Source organism: Camelus bactrianus, chromosome 12 (assembly GCF_048773025.1).
Source record: "Camelus bactrianus isolate YW-2024 breed Bactrian camel chromosome 12, ASM4877302v1, whole genome shotgun sequence".
Lineage (NCBI taxonomy): Eukaryota > Metazoa > Chordata > Mammalia > Artiodactyla > Camelidae > Camelus > Camelus bactrianus.
In genome coordinates, this window is record NC_133550.1 from 12,299,618 (window position 1) to 12,327,326 (window position 27,709).

The window sequence follows — 27,709 nt, forward strand, 5'->3', positions numbered from 1 at the left end:
CCTCTGGTATGAGCGTACACCTAGCATACCTGCTGTGTGCTTCTCTCCAGGTGCTGTCAGCTTAGTCTTATCAAAATAATGAACTGGTGTGGTTCCTAGAGGAAAATGAGATGCTGAGGATGGTGTGGATTAAATGATGGTGCAGAGTGAGAGCTGGTGTGACTCTGAGGCAAGACAAGAAAGGCTAACTTCTGTCCCTGCACTGATTCTGGAGTGTTTTCCACTTACAAGATAGTGAAGAAATGCATTTTCTTACTCAGTATTTGCACATCTGGTCCAGATAAGGAGAAGTGGCTTTCTGGTGGCCGAGGCTGTCCTGCTTCTCCTCCTCTGTGCCACTAACCTTCCACCTGTCGTTCTGCTTATTTTCATCAGCTCTTTGTTCTCATCTTTCTATTTTCTCTAAACTCACATTATCAGAGGGGAAATTAATAATGTAGAGAGTGAAAGTGCCGGCTGTAGAGTTGGAAACTCAAGTCTGTTATTTCCTAGCTGTGTTACTTAGGGAAAGTTGTTCAACATCGCTGTGCCTTGGTTTCCTCATCCTGTTGAGATTGGTATAATAACAGAGCCTACTTAGAGGTGAACTTACTGTGAAGCTTGAATTCTGGGGACTCCAAACTTGTATGGGCTCCTTAAAAGGGCCAGGAATTGCTAGCAATTATGTTCCTATAGTCACATTTTAAAATGTAAATTGCCAAGTTTTCTTAAAAATTGCAAAGTGATCTATTTTAACTGAAGTCTTTTGTAGCTTCTGTCTCTCTCCTCTCTGACTTTCTCTGTCACATTTCCCCTTGTGATGGGTGATGTTGAAGTGACCATGGATACTTTTGGATCTAAGTTTAAGTTGAGTTGGCGATAGATTAAGTTTAAGTTTGATGGGATGGTAGCATCTGGGTTTGTGTGGTTCACAGTCACTTTTGCGCATAGTTAAGTCATTGCCAGCTGTCCTGATGCAGGAATGACTTCCAGGAACACACCTTCTACCCACGGTGCTGTATCATCAGCATTATGACACAAAGTTTAGCACCGGATGTTTAATACAGCAAAAATGTGTCTGATGATGCCGGGCACTGAAAATATGTGGGAAGTGGAGGAGACACCAGGCTGGAGATCTAGGGATTGAGAAGTTAGTTTCTGGCAAAAGACCTTTCCAACCATCACATCTGTAAAGTTGTCAGCGGGATTTGATTTTCATCCTCTAAGTAAAAAATAAGTTCTCTCCTGTCAGAAATATCCTTGATGATGCAGGAACACATACACTTATAAACAAACCATTAATTTTACTCTTTTTTTAAAAAATGGGAATGGGGTATTTGATTAAACTTAAATACTTCATTTTAACTGAAATTTGGAAAGATGTTTTGAGTGTTTCAGTTAAAAAGTGAGAAATTAAAACCACCTTTAGAGTGCTGGGTTTCTGAGCTGAGCCACCTGTTCTCCTTGCCTGACCCTGAATAAACCTGTCTCTGCTCAAAAACAGAACAAAACCCAAGACAACTTTTATGGATTTGGATGTACATGAAGGTAACTGCTTTGGTCATCTTCAAATTTATTTTTAAAAGAACTAAGAGAAAATCTAGATGAAAATAATGAAATATGAAACAAAAGCAATAACAGTGATGAAGTTACTCTTACATTCAGAAACGAATTATAATGGAAATTTCAAATTGTGTTAAAAGTTGAAATTTATTAAGAGGAAGAGAGAGATTCTGCATGAAGTATAGGCTCTCATGGATTACTTGATAATCTGTCTCTGACATAGTGTTTTCCAAAGATGGCAGTAGCAGTATATCCTGTCCCACATGCACGTTTGCAACGTGACCTTGTCACCCTCCTATATCAAGAGGTGGAGTCTAACCCCCTACTCTTAAATCTGGGATTGTCTTAGTGACCCACTTGTAACCAACAGGATGTGCTGGGAATGATGCTGTGTGACTTCCAGGGTTAGGTGGGAAGAAGCCTTGCAGCCTCTGTCTTGGCTCTGGGAATGCTGGCTCTGGATGTCTTCTTTGGGGACAGTCCCTCTTGGAATCCAGCTGCTAGGCTGTGAGAAGGCCGAGCCACATGGAGCGATCATGTGTAGGTGTTCTGGTCAGTAAACCCAGTCATTACAGGCACGTGACATGGGAATGAAGAAACTGTTAGATGATTCTGCCCAGCCATTCAAGTCACTTCTACCTAGTGATTCTTTGCAGCTGATGACAGAGACATTGTGCTGCAGAGACAAGAATCCTTGTGCTCTGTCTAAATTCCTGACCTACAGAAATTAAGAGCACAACAAACTGATCATTGTTTTATGCCACTAGATTGGGGTGGTTTGTTATGCAGCAATAGGTCACTTGAACACCATCCAATTAATGAAGAGAGTGAATCAAATGAACACATTGGGAAAAGATTTAGATTTCTTGCTGATTATACATAAATACTGACATCAAAGTAGGAAACATAAAATTTAATATGCTAGTGCAGTGAGAGCCTGGAGGGCAAAATGGCTAATGAGTGAGGTCAGTTCAGAGACTACTTAAGATAATTCATTGTACAGGAAAACTTGAAACATTGTGAAAATTTACAGCTAATAATGAAAGAAACTTGATAGAGGTTTGATGAAATTTGACAACAATCCTAAAATCTAGCATAAAATTGCCAAATATGAGTTGTGAAGTTAAAAACTTTTCCCCTAAACTACCAATTAAAACAGTACATTTCAATCAACCATGCAAGGGGTAGGACACATCATCTTTCTAATCTCTTTGCAGAAACTGTATAACAAAATCATTGTCCTATGAATAGGAAGGCAATCAAAGTGCACAGCAAAAAACATAAGAAAAAAAGAATTACAGCGGTGAGCAGGGAAAACAAAAATATGTTATTTTCCTGGATTGTATCATTCATGGCATCTGCCAATTTAAAAAATTTTCTAATTTTAGTAATACATTTTTTCCTTTAAATGAACATTGTAATTAATTTTATATTTGTATTTCTGTCTTATTTTATTAAATAGGGCCGTCTCAAAGGATATAAGCTTTAGGCCCCACATGTCTGGGATCCATCCCTGCATCTACCACATAGGGTTTTTATGGGAGTTAAATAAGATAATCAAGTCAAGGGGTTCGTATTGTATGTATTAGGCTCTCAAACAATCTTAGCTTTTACTATTACTGTTCATTGTGGCTCAGATGCCCTTCTGTGCTTCCTGTTCAGGCCCTAATCAGTTACTTTTTGCCTCGAATTCCCACCGGCCCACTGTGGATGGCTCTAGGGGGCAGCTGTGACGTCTTGTCCCGAGTGCCATCAGCGTGCACTGGGCAGTGGCATATGAACCGAGCTCCTCGTGTCAGTGGTGTGGGTCCTGGGGTGTTGAGTGTCATCTTTGCTGCACCGCTGAGGACCCTGGCTCCCTGTCCCCACCTTGGAGATTCCGTGCACTGTTCAACCTTCAAATAATTCCTCTCTGCTTGAGATGAGCAGATTGGAATCTGTTGTTGGCAACTGGGCACCTAGTCTAAGAACGCACGGGATCTGGCTGATGGTGCATGTTGGGAGAAGGACGGGGAAGCCAGGGAGATACTCTTGTCCAGTTGGACATGTTATCACCAGTTAAGGATGAGGTCAGAAATCAAGGATGGGGAAAGGCAGGGAAGAATATTCACATGGAATGTCTCAAGGAGGTAGCAGTTCCCTCTCTTCTAAAAGGCATCAGGGCCTAAGACTGCAGTGTGTTTCTGGGAGAAAACTAGATCAAAGGGCCAGGTAAACTCCGCCAGGGGTTCTGGGTGGGTCACTTAGTTGGATATCAAGTTCATAGAATCTGCCTTCATGACTGACATGGACCTCTGACTGCTGGTATACCATGGCAATCAGCTTGCTCAGGGATCCGGAATTATCCAGAAGATGTTAAATGTTCTTCCCCCTAGGCAGTATTCCCTTCCATTCTCCCCTGGTCTAATAACTCATGCTCTGATAGTGAGTCTGGAGTGTGGGAGAGGAGATAAGATACACATTTGTCTCTGTTTTAACTCCAACACTTTGTGCGAGGAGGCCTCATCTCTTTGAGGTGCTGCATGGTTTCTGTTAGGCTAGGGTTTAAGTCCAGCACCTGAAGGCTGAGAGGAGGAGCAGACAGTGAGTCAGCAGACAACCCCTGAGTCCCTTCAGGGTGAGGGGACTTACCTCTTCACCACGTGCCACAGGGCCCTTGTCACCTCCTTGTTGCGAAGGGTGTAGATGATGGGGTTGAGCATGGGTGTGATGATTGTGTAGAAGAGGCTGAGGATGCGGTCTGTGGTGACAGAGGAGCCTTCCCGGGGCCGGATGTAAGTGATGCTGGCTGTTCCAAAGAAGAGGGAGACCACGAGTAGGTGGGAGGAACAGGTGGAGAAGACCTTGTGGCGGCTCTGGGTGGAGGCCATTGCCAGGATGGCACCCAGGATGCGGGCATAAGAGGTGACAATCAGAGAGAAGGGAACCATGATGAAGACCACGGTGGCTGTCATCACAGAGATCTCACTCCTGTGCTTCCCAGCACTGGCCAACCTCAGTACTGGCAGGATGTCGCAGAGGAAGTGTGGGATGGTTGGGCGGCTGGGGAAAGGCAGGGTGAAGATGAGGGAGGAGTGTGTGGTGGCCGTGATGATGCCCAGGAGCCAGGAGATGCCCACCATGGCCGCGCAGGCCTGCTGGCTCATGAGGGTGGAGTAGTGCAGGGGCCGGCAGATGGCGACATAGCGGTCATAGGCCATGGCTGTGAGCAGGCAGCACTCTGAGATGCCCAGGACAATGAAGTTGTACATCTGGGCTGCACAGCCCCAGAAGGAGATGGCCCGGGGGTGTGGGGAGGCCAGGTCAGCCAGGGTCCTGGGCACGATGTCAGTGGTGTAGAGGACCTCCACCATGGAGAGGTGGCACAGGAAGAAGTACATGGGCGAGTGCAGGACGGGGCTGACCTGTGTGAGGAGGATGATCAGGAAGTTACCCAGCAAGGTGACCAGGTAGACCAGAAGCACCACCCAGAACAGGGGACCCTGCAGGGCCTTGAGGTCAGAGAATCCCAGAAGGAGGAATGCAGGCAGAGTCTGATTCGCATTAGCCATCACTTCAGGGTAGGACCTGTGGCACAGCCAATAAAGAGAAGTTTATAGAGGAACAATCAGCATTTCTGTAACTTAGTAAAGCTCTTTTCATATAGTCCCTCTTGAATCAACGGAGACAGTTAGGGTCCCCCACTTTATGGATGAGACCATGGGTCTCCAAGGGGTTAAATAATTTGCTGGAGGTAATAGGCAGGGTGTGGCAGGCATGACTTGAATCTAGGTTTCTTGACTCAAAGTTCCATGAATTTCCCACTGTTCCCTGCGCTCTGGGTCCTGTGTGCAGGGCCCGACTCCCGTGTGTACTTGGGCCTTTCTCCAGAGCAGGGATGGAGCAGCTGCCATGTCCTACCCCTCTTTGTACTCCTGGGACGGAAACCCCAGCCTGGAAGAAACTACCCAGAAACCTCTGCTGTGGACTGAGTCAGGGACTGTCCCAGGCCTATCTCTAGTGATCACTGCGGTGGGCTGTGGATTTCGAATGCCACGCTATGATGTGACTGTGTGTGATAATACTGCCCAGTTGTATCACACTTTGGGATTCTACAGACTCTTTTTGTAGGTTATCGGGTTCTGTGACCTGCTCTGTGAGCGGAGTCGGGCAGAGACTGGCCATGTTGCACGTTGTCCTTTGCTCCCTTATCTGGGCCCTGTGATCAGCTGTACCAGCTGTCCACACTCTGTTCTCCCAGGTCTCCATGCATTTCCCTAGGGAGTGCCCCCCACAGGGCATGTTACTATGCATTCTCTTAAAATCCCACTCATCCTTCAAGCTCAACTCAAGGTCTACGTCCCCCATCGCAGCTTCTCTGCTCCTCATGGTTAGAAATAATTACTCAGGGCAATTCAGGATTGAAAGTGACCTTAAAGGTCATACAGTTCAGCATGACAATGCTCCAATCTTATCTGCAGCATCTTAGAAGGTTGCTGTAGTGTCTGTTTGAACATCTGCAGGGACAGGAACTCACCATCTACTGAGGTAGCCCCCTTTAGCTTTGGCCTCCTCTGCCTGTAGGAAGAGTCTTTGTTATATAGATCTTGGCTAAATTCTTAGTATTTTATAGAATGTCTAAGCCCTTTTGCACCAGAGAGCCCTCCCAGTATTTAAAGAAAGCATCTTCCTGCATGCTCTCAGGAGACATTACTTGTGCCTGGGGGCAGAGTCTCCACTGTAAGATCCTGCAGGGCAACTTGGATTCTTCTTTCTTTCTTTTTTTTTCTTTGCTATTTTAGATAATGATGCAAACAATATCTTTGTAAATGCCTCATTTTGCTTCTATTAACTTATCCCACTCCTGGAAATTCTGCCCAAGGGAATAAGTGGCTAAGGGCATGGACTTTTTAATGGGTCTTGCCATGTACTATGTATTTTTGGATTTCTTGTAAGTGGACACGAGTGGCAATCCCAGCCTCCTCTCCTTCCCCGAGTAAAGCTGCGATTCTTCTTCACCCTGCCCTGTGCCTCCTCACCCGCCTCATCTTTGCCACACTGTGAGTGCCTTTCTCCTCTGTCTCCTAGTTACATTCTGCCCAAGATACCATCTGTGAGGGTGGAGAGAGAAGTTTCTCCTGGGTCATCGACTCTTCCCTTCTCTGTTCCTCAGCTCCCATCACCCCTGTTTCCACTCTGCCTCTGTTAGTTTCCCTCTTCAGCTTCTCTTTACCGCCCATGCATCCTGGCAGAGTTGGGACAATCTTCAGAGTGACACTGGCCCTGAGGCCACAGTTATCTTTTTCAAAGTCTCGCAGAGAGGACAGGGAACCCTTCTGGGTCATAAAGAGGAGCTGAGGCTCTCTTTAAAATAAAATTTATTTTTTATTGTGGTAAAAAATACACGTGGTGAAATTTATCATCCTAGCCATTTCTTCACATATAGTTTGGCGGTGTTAGTACCTTCACCTTGTTGTGTAACACATCTCCAGAACTTTTTCTCTATTGAAAAATGAGTATAACTCTATGCCAGTTAAACAGCAACTCCCCATTTCTCCCTTCCCGTGACCCTTTTTAATGCAGACCCTCCTCCATCTCCAAGTATGCTTTCAGTAAGTCTTAATGAGACAGGGAGATGGATAAACTGGTCAATTAATGGGTGTATCAGTGGAACAACAGGTAACTTGTGGATAAATGGCCAGGTGGGCAGAGGGTGAGCGGACAAAGTTGTGGCTGGCTAGCTGTGCTGCTGGTCGCTCGGAGAGCCCTGAATGCAGGGGCTGAGGCTCCTAAGGGGCGCAGGAATAGGAAGCGGCCCTTGAGGGGGAGATTCGTCATCTTGTGGGCGAGGGAGCTGGGGTTCTGGAGCCTGCTGGGGGGTGTGGGAAATGGGGGGAGGACAGCCTTTATTAAGTCAGGGAGATCTTGGGGAGCACAGCCAGACAACTCATCATCGTTCTTTCAAATTTCGTGGTTTTGTCTGAAGTATTAATGGGAGCTGTGCATGCGGGAGTGTGTGTGTGTGTGTGTGTGTGTGTGTGTTGGGGACTATATGGGACAGCAAAGGGGGAAACAGCCAGCTCTATCTGTGGGCTCTGAGATGAGGACCATTAACAGGAACCTGAAAAGACTGTCCTAAGTTTTCATCAGACACTGACCATAGGCAGGATGGAGGCTATGAATGCCTAGCTGATGCACATACCACTTGTCATCCCGCAGACCGGCACTCACTATCCACTGCCTCACCCCGACCACGTCACCACACACGCCCCACCCTACTAGACCCACTTCACACCTGCATATCACATGATCGCCACACTTACCACACAGGACGGCCAATCCCACAGCACAGCTGCTCACTCATGTCATACCCAGGTTTGCATGGTCTGAACATATATGCACTTGCTGTGTTGTGTGCAGTTTTATCTGGGAGAAATTGTCCAAGGCTCCCTGTCTCCTCCTCATCCCTTCTCCCTGTCCAGCCAGGCTGGTGGCATCTGATCACATCTTTGCAAATGCAGTCACAGGGATTTGGGAACCCTGCCCTGGACTCTTCTCCCATGACCAGGTGCCATTATTGGCTTCCAGCCCAGAGAGAGAGGTTGTAGGCCCTTAAGTGGGCCCTGATATACCCACTGTTCCTTTTCCACTTCTGTCCCTGGATGGCCCAAGGCTGCCCAGCACTGTGTGGGCCGCTTACCTGGAGCCGATGGAAATGGCCACCCAGCCAGGTGGGGCCTGAAGGGCGCAGGTTCGGGCTCTGCCGGTTCCCTCCTCCTCTGGAAGACTCAGCCCCGGTGGTGCCCACAGTTATTCTCCAGCTGCTGCTGTAACTCACCCTCTGGGGGCCTGGGAGGCCCTGACTCTTGGGGGTTCCCTGAGTATCTCTGTGCTGAGGTGTGTCATGGGCTGGTGACTCTGTCGGGGTCCCCCGTGACTGCTGTGTCCCCTTCCCTTTCCTTGCGCTCATTTTTTCCTGGCCGACCTGTGTCCTTCTCCCTTTCCTCTTACCTTTCTCCCTCTCCTGCCAACGTTTGCTGCCTCACTCATCATAGGGTCTCCTTGGTCACAAATGGCAGGAGATTTGCGAGTCCTCCTCCCTTATGTCTAGAATCTCACCATGGGTAATTCATTTCTCTATGTGAAATCTTGGCTCCCTTTTAAATGTAGAGGCTTCTGGAAAATTCTAGAAGTTAACGACAGTGAGATGTGGTTAAGTCACATTGATTTCCATGCCTGGTTTGCTTTTGATGAAAAGTGTTTCCAGGGAAGACACTGCCTGTCTGGTTACCCATGGGCTCATGGCAGGGGTTTCAGGGTTCCCATCAATCTCCAGGTATCTCATGTTCCTGCAGATGTGCTTAGTGGGGTTCTTTACAGAGAGTCAGCCTTCTGAATGGTTTTAGTCTGGGGAGGGTGGTGGAATTTGGGAGTAGAACAGAGGTGCTACCTGGGATAGCCTGGGCCTTCCCCTCAGCTCCTGGTATCTTCTGGTTGACACGTGCTGTCTCTGCTTTTTACCTCCCATTTTCTCCATTTGTCCCTACATCAACACTGACTCTTTCTTATCAAGGTCACCAACAGCCCTCATGTTACCAAGTCCAATGGATAATTTTCAGTCTTTATCTTATTCAGTCTCTCAGCGGCATTTGAAATATTTGATCCCCTCTCATCCTTGAAACACTTTCCTTTTTAACTTCTGTGACTCCCAAATATACATCTTTGGCCCTGGCCTCTCACATATAGAGTTAAGCCCCTTAGATGTCTTAGAGGTATCTCATACTTACTTTGTCTCAAACAGCTCTCTTGTTCTTCTCCCAAACGTCCTCATCAGCAGTAAGGGCCCTGTTACCACCCAATTGCTCAGATCAAAAATCTGGCTGTCCATTTAAATTCATTTATTTTCTTAATATTCCATATGCAGTTTCTCAGCAAGTCCTGTTAGTTCTGCATCAACAATTGAATCCCAGGCAACCACCTCTCACCTTTATTGCTAAATTCCCAGTCCAGCAAATTGTCCTTCGTCAGAGTCATTCTTGTTCCATATCTTGTCTCCACCTAGCTCATGTGATTTTTCTCCAAGTGTAAGTCAGATGATGTCAGTCTTCTTTAAACCCTCCAATAGCTCAATAGATTCTCATTTTAGGTAGAATAAACTGCAGACTCCTTCACTTGATCTATAGAACCCCAGTGATTTGGTCCCTGTGTTTAAGCGTGTCTTTCTATTCTGATGTTTCGACAAGTAGAATCTTACTAACCCTGGGTAGACTGTCCCTCCCAGAGTCAGCTAATTCCTAGAGGTAACAAATGACTTACCTGCAAGCATGCCTTTTATATGCAGACCAAGCAATCCAGGGTCCATACCCAGAGCCACCACCTTTACCGAGTTCTGATAGTCTGGGCCAGTATCCTCCTGCCCTAATCATCCCAAAGCCAGGTACCAGACAACCAGAGACAGCCCCTAAACCCAGAGCCCACTGAAATTATTCAGATTAGCTAATCCTAAACCTGCCTACCCTGCCTCACCCAGTCCTTCCCATGAAAAGCACAAAACAGTCTCCTGCCCACATCATCCCCTAGCTTCCTCTGCCTCCTGACCGACTCTGGTGTTTCTTCATGAGGCTCCGTGTGGTGTGGCATGCCCCCTCCTCTTGGGAACTGTGAGCAACAGACTATCTTTTCAATGGCAGTTATCTCCTGATCTGTAACCCTCACTTGTTTTGTGGCCTAGCATGTGATTGTACATATTTTTGAATGTTTGATACTGTCTCATTGCTCTAAAATAGTCTGCTTTTTTCTCACACGTTTTCCTCTTTGCTCTTAATTTGGATAATTTCTGTTGACCTTTCTTCAGTTTCATTCTTTCCTAAACTCTGTCCAGTAGGTGTATGAGCTCACTACAGAAATTCTTTATTTCTGTCGCTGTGTTTTCTAGTTCTACCATTCTATTTTACTTTAAAAAATGTTCCGTTAAAGTTCCCCAGCTGATTCTTCATGTTGTCTGCCTTGTTCATTAGACATTTTAACATTGGCCTCATAATTACTTTATAGTCCCTGTAGGATAATTCTGACACATGTGTCATTTCTGAGTCTGGTCTAAAACTTTATGTTTTATTAATGGGTTGTTTCTTCTGGCTTTTTTATGTGTCTTGTAATTTCTGAATGCAGGTTTAATATCATGTGTAGACAAACCGTAGAGACTGAGGTAAATAGTATTTGTACACAGAAATGGCCATGCATTTTGTTATGTAAGGCTGGTCGATAGCACAAGTCCACCGAGTCAGGAGTTTAGTTTCAGATGTTTAGTTAGTTGTTCAGTTGCTGAGTTGAGTTTCAGTTGTTGCTCTCGATAGTTTCAGCTCACTGCAGACTTCAAAATCCTTCAGGTGTGGGCTGGTGTTACCTTGTGTGTAGTGTGGTGGCTCATTTTCTAATTGAGATTCCCTTGTGTTGATCTGGAGAAATGTCCCAGTGGAGAGGAACACAGTGGCAGATGTGATGTTGCAGGCATTAGGAAAACACAGAGGAAAAATGCCCAGAAGGACAGTAGAGTTGACTGGTTGATGCTAAGTTGTATTGATGCCTCGAGGAGGGACGTGAGTCTAAGTGCTGTTACCAGTCAGTTCCTGGGTAGGTATGAGAGCCGGGGGCCTACCTCTGTGGTGGGTTACAGAGGCCCTTATCTCTGTAGTGGGAGGACAGACATAGTTGAGTGGCATGTTCATCTACTTGTTAGAGGCACAGAGCTCCAGAGGCATTTGAATGCTTAGCCAGGCAGGCCTGTTAGGAAGCTCAGGATCCTGATGGGGGAGACATGGAAAAGGCATATCTGGATGGATGCTTCTGAGAATTTTAACTTATCAGCTTGTTACGAACACCTTGGATTTGCAGAGGTGGCCTCCCTTCCTCACTAAGAGCTGCTGGAAGATGCTTAGGAGGCCTCTTCCCCCACAAAGAACCAGGTGCTTCCCTCAGGAGCTGTCCCCAGCTCCTCTCTGAGATGCCGGGCTGATGACTAGGGTTAAACCCAGCATAATCCAGCTGAGTACATGCTGGGCTTGGTAAAGGAGGGAAGATCCTGTACACTGAAGGAATGAGGGAAATGGGCTAGCTTGACTGGCTGAAGTCAGAGAAGTGTTCGTGGGATTGGGTTTTGATCAGGGCCCCGGAATGTACGACTGGCTGAGCAAGAATTTACTGACTTGGGAACACGTTCTCAGGGTGTCGGATTTAACACCCTAGCAAGGATTTCACCACTGCTGGGGGGACTCCTAGTGCGTGAAAAAGTGACGTCCAACACTCAGTGACCCGGAAGTACGTGAGTCGCTCTGGAAGGTGGTAAAGGAAGGAATAAAAAGGCTGAGGGAGGTGTGAAAGATGGAATGAACATATGAGGCAAGAATGTAGGACCTCCTAGAAGATTGTTCCGTAGGAGGGCCCGAGGTCGTGGCTTTCACGTAGGCCAGGAGAAGTGTGCTGTGGGGCGGGGCACCAGCATCACGAAAACGTTCAGTGATGGCTCTCATTTACCGGGGATGCTGACAGGACAGATAGTCATGGAGACGGGCTTGTTAATATTCACAGGACTGATGGGGCCTGCAGTAGTAAGGCCAGGTGGCTCCACTTAACTGTCAGACGCAATTACCACAGGATTCGCAAGGTCAGAGGGGCAGTCAAGGGGCTTCAGGTGCAGGAAGTTGTGGAGGAATTTGATAGACCACAGCATCGTAGGTTTCCCTAAGAATCGTCTGTAACACTCCTAACCTCCTCAGGTCCGTCTGTAAACGTAGCTTCTGAAAGTCAGGTGTGCCTTGCCAGACTCTAGGTCCTACAGATTTTGATCATTGCCAACATGGCCTAAGATATCTCTTCACCTGAATTTTCCTTTAAGTGGAGTCCAAATGATTCCTTGATAATAGTTTTCATTCTAATTTCAGCCCTCAAATGAGAGTTAGAAATACTCTTATGAACAATCACAAGGTCCCACACTGTGCCTTACAGTAGGGAATATTTTCTGTAGGAGATGCCAGAGAGATGCAGTCTTTAAGAGTTGCTGGAGGGAGAAGCTTGAGAAAGAAAATTGTTTAAAACCCGAGAAGTTTATAGGAAGTAGACTTCTTTTGTGTGTGTGACATCACATATAATCTCCTCTGAGATAGTGATTGGTAAGATTAAGAGCCCTTCATGGGAAGGTGGACTTAATCACTCAGCTGATCACCACAATTATGATGAGTAAAATCATTTTTAATCAGACAGTTCTGTTTTTTATGTACTCTAAAGATATTACTTTCCTAATTTGCCTTCTTTATTAAGAGATATCTAATAGAAGAAAAAATCTGAACTTCTTTGAATACCTCTCTCTTGCTGGCAGATTTGAAACTAAATTTCCAAATGCGATCACAGTTTATCTGAGAAATAACTTTTACAAAAGCAGATATCAGAAGCTCAAATTATCATTTGGAGTAACTTCATGAATCATTCAGAATTTCCATTGATTTTGAGGCTATTAAAATGAATAAAGATGCCCTATTTTTCTGGCCATATTATTGAAGGCTTGTTTTACTTGCTTATTCCTTAGGGTGTAAATGAAGGGGTTGAGTAAAGGGGCAATTAATGTATTGAGCACAGCCACTTCCTTATTGAGGGTAACTCCTTTTGCTGAGGGTTTTATGTACATGAAGATGCAGCTGCCGTAAGAGAGGGAGATGACAATCATGTGGGAGGAACACGTGGAAAAGGCCTTCTTCCTTTGCTGAGCAGAGGGGATCTTCAGAACGGTCCGGATGATGTTTGCGTAGGAGAGAATCACCATCACCAGGGTGACCACCAAGGTCACAACTGCTAAGATAAAGTCAACCAGCTCCAGGAGTCGTGTGTCTGAGCAGGATATTTCTATGAGGGGTCCATAGTCACAAAAATAATGATTCAAGACATTGGAGGCACAGAAATCCAGTTGACTGGTTAGGATAATAGGGGAGAGGATGCTCAGGAATCCAGCCAAACATGAGCAGAGAACCAACTGGATGCAGACTCTGTTGCTCGTGATGGTCGTGTAATGCAGGGGTTTGCAGATGGCCACATAGCGGTCATAGGACATGGCAGCCAGAAGGTAAAACTCTGTGGCCCCAAGGAATATGGCAAAGAAATACTGAGTGAAGCAGCCAGCAAAGCTGATGCTCTTGTTCCCGGTTGAGATGCTGAACAGTAGCCTAGGAGTAAAAGTGGTTGTAAAGAAAATTTCTAGGAAGGAGAAGTTCCGGAGGAAGAAATACATGGGAGTCTGGAGATGGGAGTCCAGTAGTGTAAGGGTGATGATTGTCAGGTTACCTAAGATGCTGAGTAGGTAGGTGAAGAAGAGAAGTATGAAGATGATACTCTGAATCTCTGGGATGTCTGTCAGTCCCAGCAGGATGAATTCTGTCATATAGGTGTGGTTTTTCATTGTTAATATTGCTGCTTGTGAAGCTGAGAAGAAGAGAAAGGAGTGGTGAGAAGGACACCGAAACTCGGGAGTATTGAGGGGAGGATGTCGATTTCTCTTGAAATGGTAAATCCCTTTGTCCATCTGATCCAAACAGAGTGTCTGTTTGTCTCAACTAGCCCTTCACAAAATCTGTTTACTAAAGTTCCCGTGTAGGCAGCTGTATTTCCGAAGCCCTTTTCTCAGAACAACACAGTAGTCAGCTGGCCCACCTTAATTCCTCTCCTGCATTCAAACGTTTACCCCTTTATCCATACTTTGTTTTGTTTTCTTCTCATATCGATGAAACCCCTCTCTAAGATCCTGGTAGTAATGTCTCATCTTTCTGCAGCCTTAATGCCCTTGGTGATTTGCTTTGTTGATGCTCTCCTGAACATATCGGACACCTGCTGTATCCTTTTGCTTTGCCTAATAACAATCCCCAACCCTCCAGTGCAGGAGCGAATAGTTCTTTTTATGTGTTCGGACTTCTGAGCCTGGTAGCATTGCTGGAGAAAGCTTTGCAATATTGCACTCTTTTCTTTATGTCTCCCTTTCTCTTGGTTTTAACTGATGGGAGAGAGATAACAGATGGGTATAATTCTAGGAGAGCTTTCTTTAACTGCTTAAACAGTCAGGGAGAAATGTTTAGTGGACCTGGATCCCTTCTTATGTTCCCTTAGTCTCCAGGACGTAGATGTGACTCTTACCGAAAAGTAGAGAGAAGAGTCAGTCTGGTCACTTAAGGACTAATAAGGATTCCTCCCAGAAAAGAACCTGCCAGGGTCAAGGATCCTTTTGGGCATTTATCTTTGTTCTGATCTTCCAGTATCACTGGAACTAAGGATCTTCAAGGTGCCCTCTGAGGTGGGTGCTTATCCAGAACAATTTCATAGTGTAGGACCACCCTTGCCCTTGGACCATTGTAGCCACTGGACTGTAATGTCAAGGCAACGTCACCCTGTGATTGGGAGGCTCAGGCTTCTGTTCACAAGCCTTAGTCTTTAAGGAATTTCTCTATATTATCATTCAAAAATTTATATTTCCGTTTCAGAGAAATACCAGCACAAGTCGGTGTATATAATTGTTCTAAGATGTTCATTTCTTCAGTATTTGTAATAATGAAAAACTAAACAATAAAAATTCCACCAATAGGTGAATAAGTAAATAACTTACAACCATTTCTATTTGGAATAAAATGTGAAATTTATTCGTACTGGCTTCGACATGATACAATATACTGCTAGTGAATTAGATTGTTTCTCATTATGTATATTGTTTTATCTGTGGAAGAAACTGGAAATTCATGTGCATATTTCTTAAAGCGCATAGAAGAATGTCTAGAAAAATACCAAATGGTCAGTGATAGCTATTTCTGGAATGCCACTGCACAAAAAATGAAAGACTTTCCCTTTTATGTGGTACCCATCTTGATCATTTAAAAATTAAAAAGAAAAAAACAAGCCTGAATGAGAGTTAATCACATTGAAGTGGATCTCATATAATCTGTCATCATAGCAGGGTAATGTCAGTGACCTGTGGATGTACTTTCTGACAGTCAGAAAAGTTGCTGAGGGATCTTACCTCTTGATACACTGAAGGGTGAGTCAAAACTGAGAAGTCAGATGTGGTTGAAAAAGTGGAATAAAATGTAACGTGTATTCCACTTTTCTAACACTGCTTGATTCCCTGATTGTTCACAAAGCACACAGGCTTCTTAGGCACTAGTTTGGAAAGAAATAGTTTCTAGCTCCCCTTACCTGTAACCAAGCACTCGTTACTGCCCTTTTTATACACTGACCCCATTTATAATCGGCTCTGTAAGTCCTGAAGATGCTGCCTCATTTAAACTATTTGAAAAGCAGAGGAACATTTTACTCTTCAAAGTCTCATTTTCTCCATTTGGTCTGAAGACTGGTTATGGACTTCTTTTCAATTTTATACCAGTTTGAGTGATACACATTTTATCTAGTTTACTCAGCAGAGACATTGGGGGATAAAATATTGTCCTGGGATCCATGTCCAGAAAATTTTAATTAGTCTTTAAAAAAATAATGTTGGGAATTAACTTTTATCAGGTAATTAGGGAAGGTGTTCCAAAGAGACCCGTGAGGAAGCTGTCACAAGGGGGTCAGTTACAGGAGAAAAGCCCTGTGGGAAGTGATGCAATAATGATGATGATAATAGTAAAAACTGCAACATCAGTTTCTTTTTTTTTTTCACTATTTAAAGCCATGACATCTAATGAGATTACTTTTTAAAAAAATAGACTATTTGTTTAGATTGGTTTCAGATTTACAGCAGACTGAGCAAAAAAAATACAGAATTCCCACATAGCTGTCCCCACCTACACATTTATACTCCCCTACCCTCCACATCCCTCATCAGTGCGTCATATTTGGTACAATCGATGAACCAGCATGGGCACATTATTATCAACCAAAGTCCATAGTTTACATTAGGGTTCACTCTTGATGTTGTACATTCTATGGGCTTTGACAAATGCGTAATGTCATGTAGCCACCACTATAGTATCATACCTAAAAATCCCTTGTGCTCCATCTGTTCATTCCTCCCTCCCTCCCTCCCTCTCCCCAAACCCCTGGAAACCATGATCTTTTTATTGTTTTTGTAGCTGTGCCTTTTCCAGAATGTCATTTGGTTGCAATCGTATAGTTTGTAGCCTTTTCAGACTGGTTTCTTTCATTTAGTAATATGTCTTTTAAGTTTCTTCCATGTCTTTCATGGCTTGATAGCTCATTTTTTTCACTGCACATGTATTTTTTAGTTTACATGTATGTACTGTTCATTGTTTCTAAGAACATTTTTAAACTTACATAGTTTTCAAAGAAATAAAGCCAACAACAAAATAAAAATTAATTCAAAAGGATACATACACCTTGCTATTAACAGCAACATTATTTATAATTGCCAAGATGTGGAAGCATCTAAGTGCACGTCAATAGTTGAATAGATGATGAAGATGCAGCATACGTATATGTAATGGAATACAACTCACGCATGAGAAAGAAAGATACTTTGCCATTTGTGGCCCTTCATTCACTTTTTTTTTTCACTTAAAAAACCAGAATTTTGTAACCGACAACAGGGAAATGCAAATCAAAACCACAACGAAATATTACCTCACACCACTTAGAATGGCTGTTATCAAAAAGACAAGAAATAAGTGTCAGCAAAGATATGGAGAAAAGGGAACCCTTGTGCACTGCTGCTGGAAATGTAAATTGGTACAGCCACTATGGAGACAGTATGGAGATTCTTTAAAAAATTAAAAATTGAACTATCACACAATGCAGCAATTGCACTTCTAGGATATATATACACATATCTGAAGGAATGTAATCAGTATGTCAAAGAGATATCTGCATTTTGATGTTCACTGGAGCATCCTTCACAATAGCCAAGGTATGGAAATAACCTAAGCATCTGTCAGAGGATGATGGATATGCACACAATGGAGTATTATTTAGCCATAAAGGAAAGAAATTCTCCTACTTACAATAACATGAATGTTCCTTGGGAGTATTATACTAGGTGAAATAAATCAGACAGAAAAAGACAAGTATTGTGCTATCTCACTTTTATATGGAATCTGAAAAATCTGCACTCAGAAACTAAGAATAGATTGATAGTTGCCAGGGGCTGAGGTGTGGGAAAATAGGGACATGTTGATCAAAGGGTACAAACTTCCAGTTATAAGATGATTAAGTTCCTGGGATCTAATGTACTCCATGTGACTATAGCTAACAGTATTTCACATTCGATGCCCAGAATTCACTCATCTTCTGTAACACACACACAAAGGTGGTTACTGAGGCAATGGAGATGCTAACTAACCTTATTGTGGTAATCATTTCCCAGTATATGCCTGTATCAAATCATCATGTTTTACACCTTAAACTTCAAGAAGGTTGTATGTCAGTTATATCTCAGTGAGGCTGAAAAAAATAAAAATGAAGGTATCTCTGAAAAAACTTATTGTTCAAATTTCCAAAAAGTAAAAAAATAATGTATACTTGGAAGTTCCTAAAAGAATAGTTCTATTCTCACTACACACAACAAAAAAACTAACTATATGGGGTGTTGAATGTGTTAACTAACCCTATTGTGGTTAACCTTATTTCAGTATATATATGTATATCAAATCATCACACTGAATAGCTTAAATTTACATAATATTATATGCCTGCTATATCTTAGCTAAGCAGAAAAAAATCCTACCTCATCTTTTCCAATGCAAGCATTTAATGTTATAAATTTCCCTTTACATACTGTTATCGCTTGCATTACAATTTGTGGTATATTGGGTTCTCATTTTAATTCAATTCAATATATTTTCTAATTTCTTTTGAGACTTCCTCTTTGACCTATGAATTATTGAGAAGTGGCTGTTTAATTTCCAAGTGCTTGGAGAATTTTCTGTTATGTTTCTATTACTAATTTCAAGTTTAGTTCCATTATGAGTTGAGAACATACTTTATATTATTCCAGTTTTTTAAAATCTGCTGAGGTTTGTTCTGTGACCCAGGGTATGGTCTGTTTTGGTAAATAGTCCATGTGCATGTGAAAAGGCTCTGTGTTCTCCTGTTTTAGGTGGAATCGTCTATAAATGTCAGTTATATCTAATTGATTTGATAGTGTTGTTCAGTTCTTCTAAATCCTTGCTTATTTTCTGTCCACTAATTATATGTATTACTGAGGGAGGGGTGTGGAAGTCATCAGTTACAACTGTGGATTTTCTATTTCTTGTTTGAATTATATGTTTTAACTTACATAATTTGCAATTGTGTTTTTAAGTACGTATGCATTTTGGATGTCTTCTTGGTGAATCGACTCTTTTCGTAATTAGTGTCTTCATGGTATATATTTCTAGATTATTTACTTTTAACCTGCATAAATCATTATATTCAAAGAGAATTTCACCTAGACAGCATATAGTTATGTCATTTATAAAAAATCCATTCTGATAATCTCTATTTTAAATGGCATTTTTGGACCATTTATATTTAATGTAATTATTGATCTGTTTGGAGTCATGTCCATCATTTTATTATTATCTGTTTATTTCCTCTGTTTCCCTTTTCATGCCTACTTTTCAGTTATTTGAAGTTTTTTTTATGATTCCCTTTAAATTCACTTATTTCTTGTGATTTTTGACTGTGTCTCTGTGTTTAATTTTTGAAGTCATTTCTGTAGGAGTTACAATATGCATGCTTAACTTTCCCCAGTCCACTTAGAATCAAGATTTTACCTCAAAGGATGCAGACACCTTACACCATATAGGCTTTTTTGCCTTCCCCACTTTAACTACACTTTAAAAAACAAATCCTTAAAAAATGTGGATGTTTTTCCCTAAGGCATCCTTAGGCAGTTCTTTCACTCAGCCTCCTCAAGTTCATCTCCAAAATATGTCCTCTACAGCTCAGGGTCACTCAGAGTGCTGTAGGTTTTGTCCATTGCAACATGGCTGAAGAGTCTTACTCTTCTGAATCTTCCCTTAAGAGGAAGTTGGATATTCACTCTGTTGGAGATGCCCCTGGTGATAGTTTTCATTCTAATTTCATGACTGGAAGGAGAGGTAGAGTCATAAGTATCAACCCTACAACTGAAAATCCTTTTTGTATTAAATGTCTAAAAGGAGACAGTTTTAGAATTCTCAGAGCAAGAATAATGAGGAAGAAAATTGTCTCAACCTTAAGAGAAGATGGTGTTTTTTTTCAAGAGTGAAATAAAGCCTTATTGCAAAATGTAATTACTAGCCTCTTCTGGAAAATGTCTAGTATTTCTGAAAATATGTTTGCACAACTTTCTTAAAGACTTTCATGAAATTAAGAGCCTCATTTGTAAAGTTAAACTTTTCCAATAAGCCCAGGACCATCAATCTTGTGACAGTCCTAGTAATTTTATCCAGTTATTCCATTTTTGTGCTCAGACTGACAGTGTTACCTGCTACATCTTTTTTGTATAAAAATTTATCAAGTGGTTATATCTATATCCATTTTTAATCTTATTAGAAATTAAATTGAGAACTTAAAAAATCTATATATTCATTTGTTTTAGAATAATTGTATAACAAACATTTCTTTTTAGCACAATTTTTTTTTACAAATAATATATTTTTATTTAAAATAACTATAATCTGCAAAAAAGTCATGAGAAGAGTGGTATTGTTTTAGATTTCTTGTAAAATTTTAAAATGTCTGGCTCAAAAATCTATTTACTGGGAAGAAATATTTGAACTGGTTTTGGAAGATTCTGCCCCCCCACTCCTTGGCAAGTCTGGAATATAACTTTGACACTTCTTTATGGTAAATTCATCTGAGATGCTATTTTACTAAGGAGAAGGTTAAAGGAGTTCTGCCTTTGTTTTCATGGGGAGGAATTCAAGAATATTATTACTCTTCAGATTTTCTTTTGAGTTTGAGGTCTTTACATTCATTAAAGACTCACAATCTTTCTGGACACATCTTTGAAGGCTTGTTTTACTTGCTTATTCCTTAGGGTGTAAATGAAAGGGTTGAGTAAAGGGGCAATTGAAGTGTTGAGCACAGCTACTCCCTTATTGAAGGGAACTCCTTCTTTTGCTGAGGGTTTTACGTACATGAAGATGCAGCTGCCGTAAGAGAGGGAGATGACAATCATGTGGGAGGAACACGTGGAAAAGGCCTTCTTCCTTTGCTGAGCAGAGGGGATCTTCAGAACGGTCCGGATGATGTTTGCGTAGGAGAGAATCACCATCACCAGGGTGACCACCAAGGTCACAACTGCTAAGATAAAGTCAGCCAGCTCCAGGAGTCGTGTGTCTGAGTAGGATATTTCTATGAGGGGTCCATGGTCACAAAAATAATGATTCAAGACATTGGAGGCACAGAAATCCAGTTGACTGGTTAGGATAATAGGGGAGAGGATGATCAGGAATCCAGCCAAACATGAGCAGAGAACCAACTGGATGCAGACTCTGTTGCTCATGATGGTCGTGTAATGCAGGGGTTTGCAGATGGCCACATAGCGGTCATAGGACATGGCAGCCAGTAGGTAAAACTCTGTGGCCCCAAGGAATATGGCAAAGAAATACTGAGTGAAGCAGCCAGCAAAGCTGATGCTCTTGTTCCCGGTTGAGATGCTGAACAGTAGCCTAGGAGTAAAAGTGGTTGTAAAGAAAATTTCTAGGAAGGAGAAGTTCCGGAGGAAGAAATACATGGGAGTCTGGAGATGGGAGTCCAGTAGTGTAAGGGTGATGATTGTCAGGTTACCTAAGGTGCTGAGTAGGTAGGTGAAGAAGAGAAGTATGAAGATGATACTCTGAATCTCTGGGATGTCTGTCAGTCCCAGCAGGATGAATTCTGTCATATAGGTGTGGTTTTTCATTGTTAATATTGCTGCCTGTGAAGCTGAGAAGAAGAGGAAGGAGTGGTGAGAAGGACACCAAAACTCGGGAGTATTGAGGGGAGGATGTCGATTTCTCTTGAAATGGTAAATCCCTTTGTCCATCTGATCCAAACAGAGTGTCTGTTTGTCTCAACTAGCCCTTCACAAAATCTGTTTACTAAAGTTCCCGTGTAGGCAGCTGTATTTCCGAAGCCCTTTTCTCAGAACAACACAGTAGTCAGCTGGCCCACCTTAATTCCTCTCCTGCATTCAAACGTTTACCCCTTTATCCATACTTTGTTTTGTTTTCTTCTCATATCGATGAAACCCCTCTCTAAGATCCTGGTAGTAATGTCTCATCTTTCTGCAGCCTTAATGCCCTTGGTGATTTGCTTTGTTGATGCTCTCCTGAACATATCGGACACCTGCTGTATCCTTTTGCTTTGCCTAATAACAATCTCCAACCCTCCAGTGCAGGAGCGAATAGTTCTTTTTATGTGTTCAGACTTCTGAGCCTGGTAGCATTGCTGGAGAAAGCTTTGCAATATTGCACTCTTTTCTTTATGTCTCCCTTTCTCTTGGTTTTAACTGATGGGAGAGAGATAACAGATGGGTATAATTCTAGGAGAGCTTTCTTTAACTGCTTAAACAGTCAGGGAGAAATGTTTAGTGGACCTGGATCCCTTCTTATGTTCCCTTAGTCTCCAGGACGTAGATGTGACTCTTACCGAAAAGTAGAGAGAAGAGTCAGTCTAGTCACTTAAGGACTAATAAGGATTCCTCCCAGAAAAGAACCTGCCAGGGTCAAGGATCCTTTTGGGCATTTATCTTTGTTCTGATCTTCCAGTATCACTGGAACTAAGGATCTTCAAGGTGCCCTCTGAGGTGGGTGCTTATCCAGAACACTTTCATAATGTAGGACCACCCTTGCCCTTGGACCATTGTAGCCACTGGACTGTAATGTCAAGGCAATGTCACCCTGTGATTGGGAGGCTCGGGCTTCTGTTCACAAGCCTTAGTCTTTAAGGAATTTCTCTATATTATCATTCAAAAATTTATATTTCCGTTTCAGAGAAATACCAGCACAAGTCTGCGTATGTAATTGTTTTAAGATGTTCATTTCATCAGTATTTGTAATAATGAAAAACTAAACAATAAAAATTCCACCAATAAGTGAATAAGTAAATAACTTACAACCATTTCTGTTTGGAATAAAATGTGAAATTTATTTGTACTGGCTTCGACATGATACAATATACTGCTAGTGAATTAGATTGTTTCTCATTATGTATATTGTTTTATCTGTGGAAGAAACTGGAAATTCATGTGCATATTTCTTAAAGTGCATAGAAGAATGTCTAGAAAAATACCAAATGGTCAGTGATAGCTATTTCTGGAATGCCACTGCACAAAAAATGAAAGACTTTCCCTTTTATGTGGTACCCATCTTGATCATTTAAAAATTAAAAAGAAAAAAACAAGCCTGAATGAGAGTTAATCACATTGAAGTGGATCTCATATAATCTGTCATCATAGAAGGGTAATGTCAGTGACCTGTGGACATACTTTCTGACAGTCAGAAAAGTTGCTGAGGGATCTTACCTCTTGATACACTGAAGGGTGAGTCAAAACTGAGAAGTCAGATGTGGTTGAAAAAGTGGAATAAAATGTAACGTGTATTCCACTTTTCTAACACTGCTTGATTCCCTGATTGTTCACAAAGCACACAGGCTTCTTAGGCACTAGTTTGGAAAGAAATAGTTTCTAGCTCCCCTTACCTGTAACCAAGCACTCGTTACTGCCCTTTTTATACACTGACCCCATTTATAATCGGCTCTGTAAGTCCTGAAGATGCTGCCTCATTTAAACTATTTGAAAAGCAGAGGAACATTTTACTCTTAAGTCTCATTTTCTCCATTTGGTCTGAAGACTGGTTATGGACTTTTCAATTTTATACCAGTTTGAGTGATACACATTTTATCTAGTTTACTCAGCAGAGACATTGGGATTAAAATATTGTCCTGGGATCCATGTCCAGAAAATTTTAATTAGTTTTTAAAAAAATAATGTTGGGAATTAACTTATCAGGTAATTAGGGAAGGTGCTCCAAAGAGACCCGTGAGGAAGCTGTCACAAGGGGGTCAGTTACAGGAGAAAAGCCCTGTGGGAAGTGATGCAATAATGATGATAATAATAGTAAAAACTGCAACATCAGTTTCTTTTTTTTTCACTATTTAAAGCCATGACATTTAATGAGATTACTTTTTAAAAAAATAGGCTATTTGTTTAGATTGGTTTCAGGTTTACAGCAGACGGAGCAAAAAAATACAGAATTCCCACATAGCTGTCCCCACCTACACATTTATACTCCCCTACCCTCCACATCCCTCATCAGTGAGTCATATTTGGTACAATTGATGAACCAGCATGGGCACATTATTATCAACCAAAGTCCATAGTTTACATTAGGGTTCACTCTTGATGTTGTACATTCTATGGGCTTTGACAAATGCGTAATGTCATGTAGCCACCACTATAGTATCATACCTAAAAATCCCTTGTGCTCCATCTGTTCATTCCTCCCTCCCTCCCTCTCCCCAAACCCCTGGAAACCATGATCTTTTTATTGTTTTTGTAGCTGTGCCTTTTCCAGAATGTCATTTGGTTGCAATCGTACAGTTTGTAGCCTTTTCAGACTGGCTTCTTTCATTTAGTAATATGTCTTTTAAGTTTCTTCCATGTCTTTCATGGCTTGATAGCTCATTTTTTTCACTGCACATGTATTTTTTAGTTTACATGTATGTACTGTTCATTGTTTCTAAGAACATTTAGAGCTTTAGCTTTTTAAACTTACATAGTTTTCAAAGAAATAAAGCCAACAACAAAATAAAAATTAATTCAAAAGGATACATACACCTTGCTATTAACAGCAACATTATAATTGCCAAGATGTGGAAGCATCCTAAGTGCACGTCAATAGTTGAATAGATGATGAAGATGCAGCATACGTATATGTAATGGAATACAACTCATGCATGAGAAAGAAAGATACTTTGCCATTTGTGGCCCATCATTCACTTTTTTTTTTCACTTAAAAAACCAGAATTTTGTAACCGGCAACAGGGAAATGCAAATCAAAACCACAACGAAATATTACCTCACACCACTTAGAATGGCTGTTATCAAAAAGACAAGAAATAAGTGTCAGCAAAGATATGGAGAAAAGGGAACCCTTGTGCACTGCTGCTGGAAATGTAAATTGGTACAGCCACTATGGAGACAGTATGGAGATTCTTTAAAAAATTAAAAATTGAACTATCACACAATGCAGCAATTGCACTTCTAGGATATATATACACATATCTGAAGGAATGTAATCAGTATGTCAAAGAGATATCTGCATTTTGATGTTCACTGGAGCATCCTTCACAATAGCCAAGGTATGGAAATAACCTAAGCATCTGTCAGAGGATGATGGATATGCACACAATGGAGTATTATTTAGCCATAAAGGAAAGAAATTCTCCTACTTACAATAACATGAATGTTCCTTGGGAGTATTATGCTAGGTGAAATAAATCAGACAGAAAAAGACAAGTATTGTGCTATCTCACTTTTATATGGAATCTGAAAAATCTGCACTCAGAAACTAAGAATAGATTGATAGTTACCAGGGACTGAGGAGTGGGAAAATAGGGACATGTTGGTCAAAGGGTACAAACTTCCAGTTATAAGATGATTAAGTTCTGGGGATCTAATGTACTCCATGTGACTATAGCTAACAGTATTTCACATTCAATGCCCAGAATTCACTCATCTTCTGTAACACACACACAAAGGTGGTTACTGAGGCAATGGAGATGCTAACTAACCTTATTGTGGTAATCATTTCCCAGTATATGCCTGTATCAAATCATCATGTTTTACACCTTAAACTTCAAGAAGGTTGTATGTCAGTTATATCTCAGTGAGGCTGAAAAAAATAAAAATGAAGGTATCTCTGAAAAAACTTATTGTTCAAATTTCCAAAAAGTAAAAAAATAATGTATACTTGGAAGTTCCTAAAAGAATAGTTCTATTCTCACTACACACAACAAAAAAACTAACTATATGGGGTGTTGAATGTGTTAACTAACCCTATTGTGGTTAACCTTATTTCAGTATATATATGTATATCAAATCATCACACTGAATAGCTTAAATTTACATAATATTATATGCCTGCTATATCTTAGCTAAGCAGAAAAAAATCCTACCTCATCTTTTCCAATGCAAGCATTTAATGTTATAAATTTCCCTTTACATACTGTTATCGCTTGCATTACAATTTGTGGTATATTGGGTTCTCATTTTAATTCAATTCAATATATTTTCTAATTTCTTTTGAGACTTCCTCTTTGACCTATGAATTATTGAGAAGTGGCTGTTTAATTTCCAAGTGCTTGGAGAATTTTCTGTTATGTTTCTATTACTAATTTCAAGTTTAGTTCCATTATGAGTTGAGAACATACTTTATATTATTCCAGTTTTTTAAAATCTGCTAAGGTTTGTTCTGTGACCCAGGGTTTTGGTAAATAGTCCATGTACATGTGAAAAGGCTCTGTGTTCTCCTGTTTTAGGTGGAATCGTCTATAAATGTCAGTTATATCTAATTGATTTGATAGTGTTGTTCAGTTCTTCTAAATCCTTGCTTATTTTCTGTCCACTAATTATATGTATTACTGAGGGAGGGGTGTGGAAGTCATCAGTTACAACTGTGGATTTTCTATTTCTTGTTTGAATTATATGTTTTAACTTACATAATTTGCAATTGTGTTTTTAAGTACGTATGCATTTTGGATGTCTTCTTGGTGAATCGACTCTTTTCGTAATTAGTGTCTTCATGGTATATATTTCTAGATTATTTACTTTTAACCTGCATAAATCATTATATTCAAAGAGAATTTCACCTAGACAGCATATAGTTATGTCATTTATAAAAAATCCATTCTGATAATCTCTATTTTAAATGGCATTTTTGGACCATTTATATTTAATGTAATTATTGATCTGTTTGGAGTCATGTCCATCATTTTATTATTATCTGTTTATTTCCTCTGTTTCCCTTTTCATGCCTACTTTTCAGTTATTTGAAGTTTTTTTTATGATTCCCTTTAAATTCACTTATTTCTTGTGATTTTTGACTGTGTCTCTGTGTTTAATTTTTGAAGTCATTTCTGTAGGAGTTACAATATGCATGCTTAACTTTCCCCAGTCCACTTAGAATCAAGATTTTACCTCAAAGGATGCAGACACCTTACACCATATAGGCTTTTTTGCCTTCCCCACTTTAACTACACTTTAAAAAACAAATCCTTAAAAAATGTGGATGTTTTTCCCTAAGGCATCCTTAGGCAGTTCTTTCACTCAGCCTCCTCAAGTTCATCTCCAAAATATGTCCTCTACAGCTCAGGGTCACTCAGAGTGCTGTAGGTTTTGTCCATTGCAACATGGCTGAAGAGTCTTACTCTTCTGAATCTTCCCTTAAGAGGAAGTTGGATATTCACTCTGTTGGAGATGCCCCTGGTGATAGTTTTCATTCTAATTTCATGACTGGAAGGAGAGGTAGAGTCATAAGTATCAACCCTACAACTGAAAATCCTTTTTGTATTAAATGTCTAAAAGGAGACAGTTTTAGAATTCTCAGAGCAAGAATAATGAGGAAGAAAATTGTCTCAACCTTAAGAGAAGATGGTGTTTTTTTCCAAGAGTGAAATAAAGCCTTATTGCAAAATGTAATTACTAGCCTCTTCTGGAAAATGTCTAGTATTTCTGAAAATATGTTTGCACAACTTTCTTAAAGACGTCCATGAAATTAAGAGCCTCATTTGTAAAGTTAAACTTTTCCAATAAGCCCAGGACCATCAGTCTTGTGACAGTCCTAGTAATTTTATCCAGTTATTCCATTTTTGTACTCAGACTGACAGTGTTACCTGCTACATCTTTTTTGTATAAAAATTTATCAAGTGGTTATATCTATATCCATTTTTAATCTTATTAGAAATTAAACTGAGAACTTAAAAAATCTATATATTAATTTGTTTTAGAATAATTGTATAACAAACATTTCTTTTTAGCACAATTTTTTTTTTTACAAATAATATATTTTTATTTAAAATAACTATAATCTGCAAAAAAGTCATGAGAAGAGTGGTATTGTTTTAGATTTCTTGTAAAATTTTAAAATGTCTGGCTCAAAAATCTATTTACTGGGAAGAAATATTTGAACTGGTTTTGGAAGATTCCGCCCCCCACCTCCTTGGCAAGTCTGGAATATAACTTTGACACTTCTTTATGATA

The 27,709-nt window shown here is 41.0% G+C and overlaps 3 protein-coding genes and 1 long non-coding RNA gene across 7 annotated transcripts in view; 1 reads left to right on the forward strand and 3 right to left on the reverse strand.

Annotated features, from left to right (window-relative positions):
• The window catches only part of LOC141579365 (uncharacterized), a 441,343-nt gene that overhangs the window by 29,601 nt on the left and 384,033 nt on the right, over positions 1-27,709 (forward strand). The gene's annotated exons all lie outside the window — the stretch shown is intronic.
• LOC105075642 (olfactory receptor 10P1-like) lies at positions 4,170-5,093 on the reverse strand. Its single transcript, XM_010963530.3, has one exon. It carries the CDS (start codon positions 5,091-5,093, stop codon positions 4,170-4,172), a length of 924 nt encoding a protein of 307 aa, XP_010961832.3.
• On the reverse strand, positions 13,028-14,393 carry LOC141579478 (olfactory receptor 2AP1-like). Its single transcript, XM_074375898.1, has one exon. It carries the CDS (start codon positions 14,084-14,086, stop codon positions 13,028-13,030), a length of 1,059 nt encoding a protein of 352 aa, XP_074231999.1. The 5' UTR covers positions 14,087-14,393.
• On the reverse strand, positions 20,441-21,370 carry LOC141579503 (olfactory receptor 6C4-like). Its single transcript, XM_074375920.1, has one exon. It carries the CDS (start codon positions 21,368-21,370, stop codon positions 20,441-20,443), a length of 930 nt encoding a protein of 309 aa, XP_074232021.1.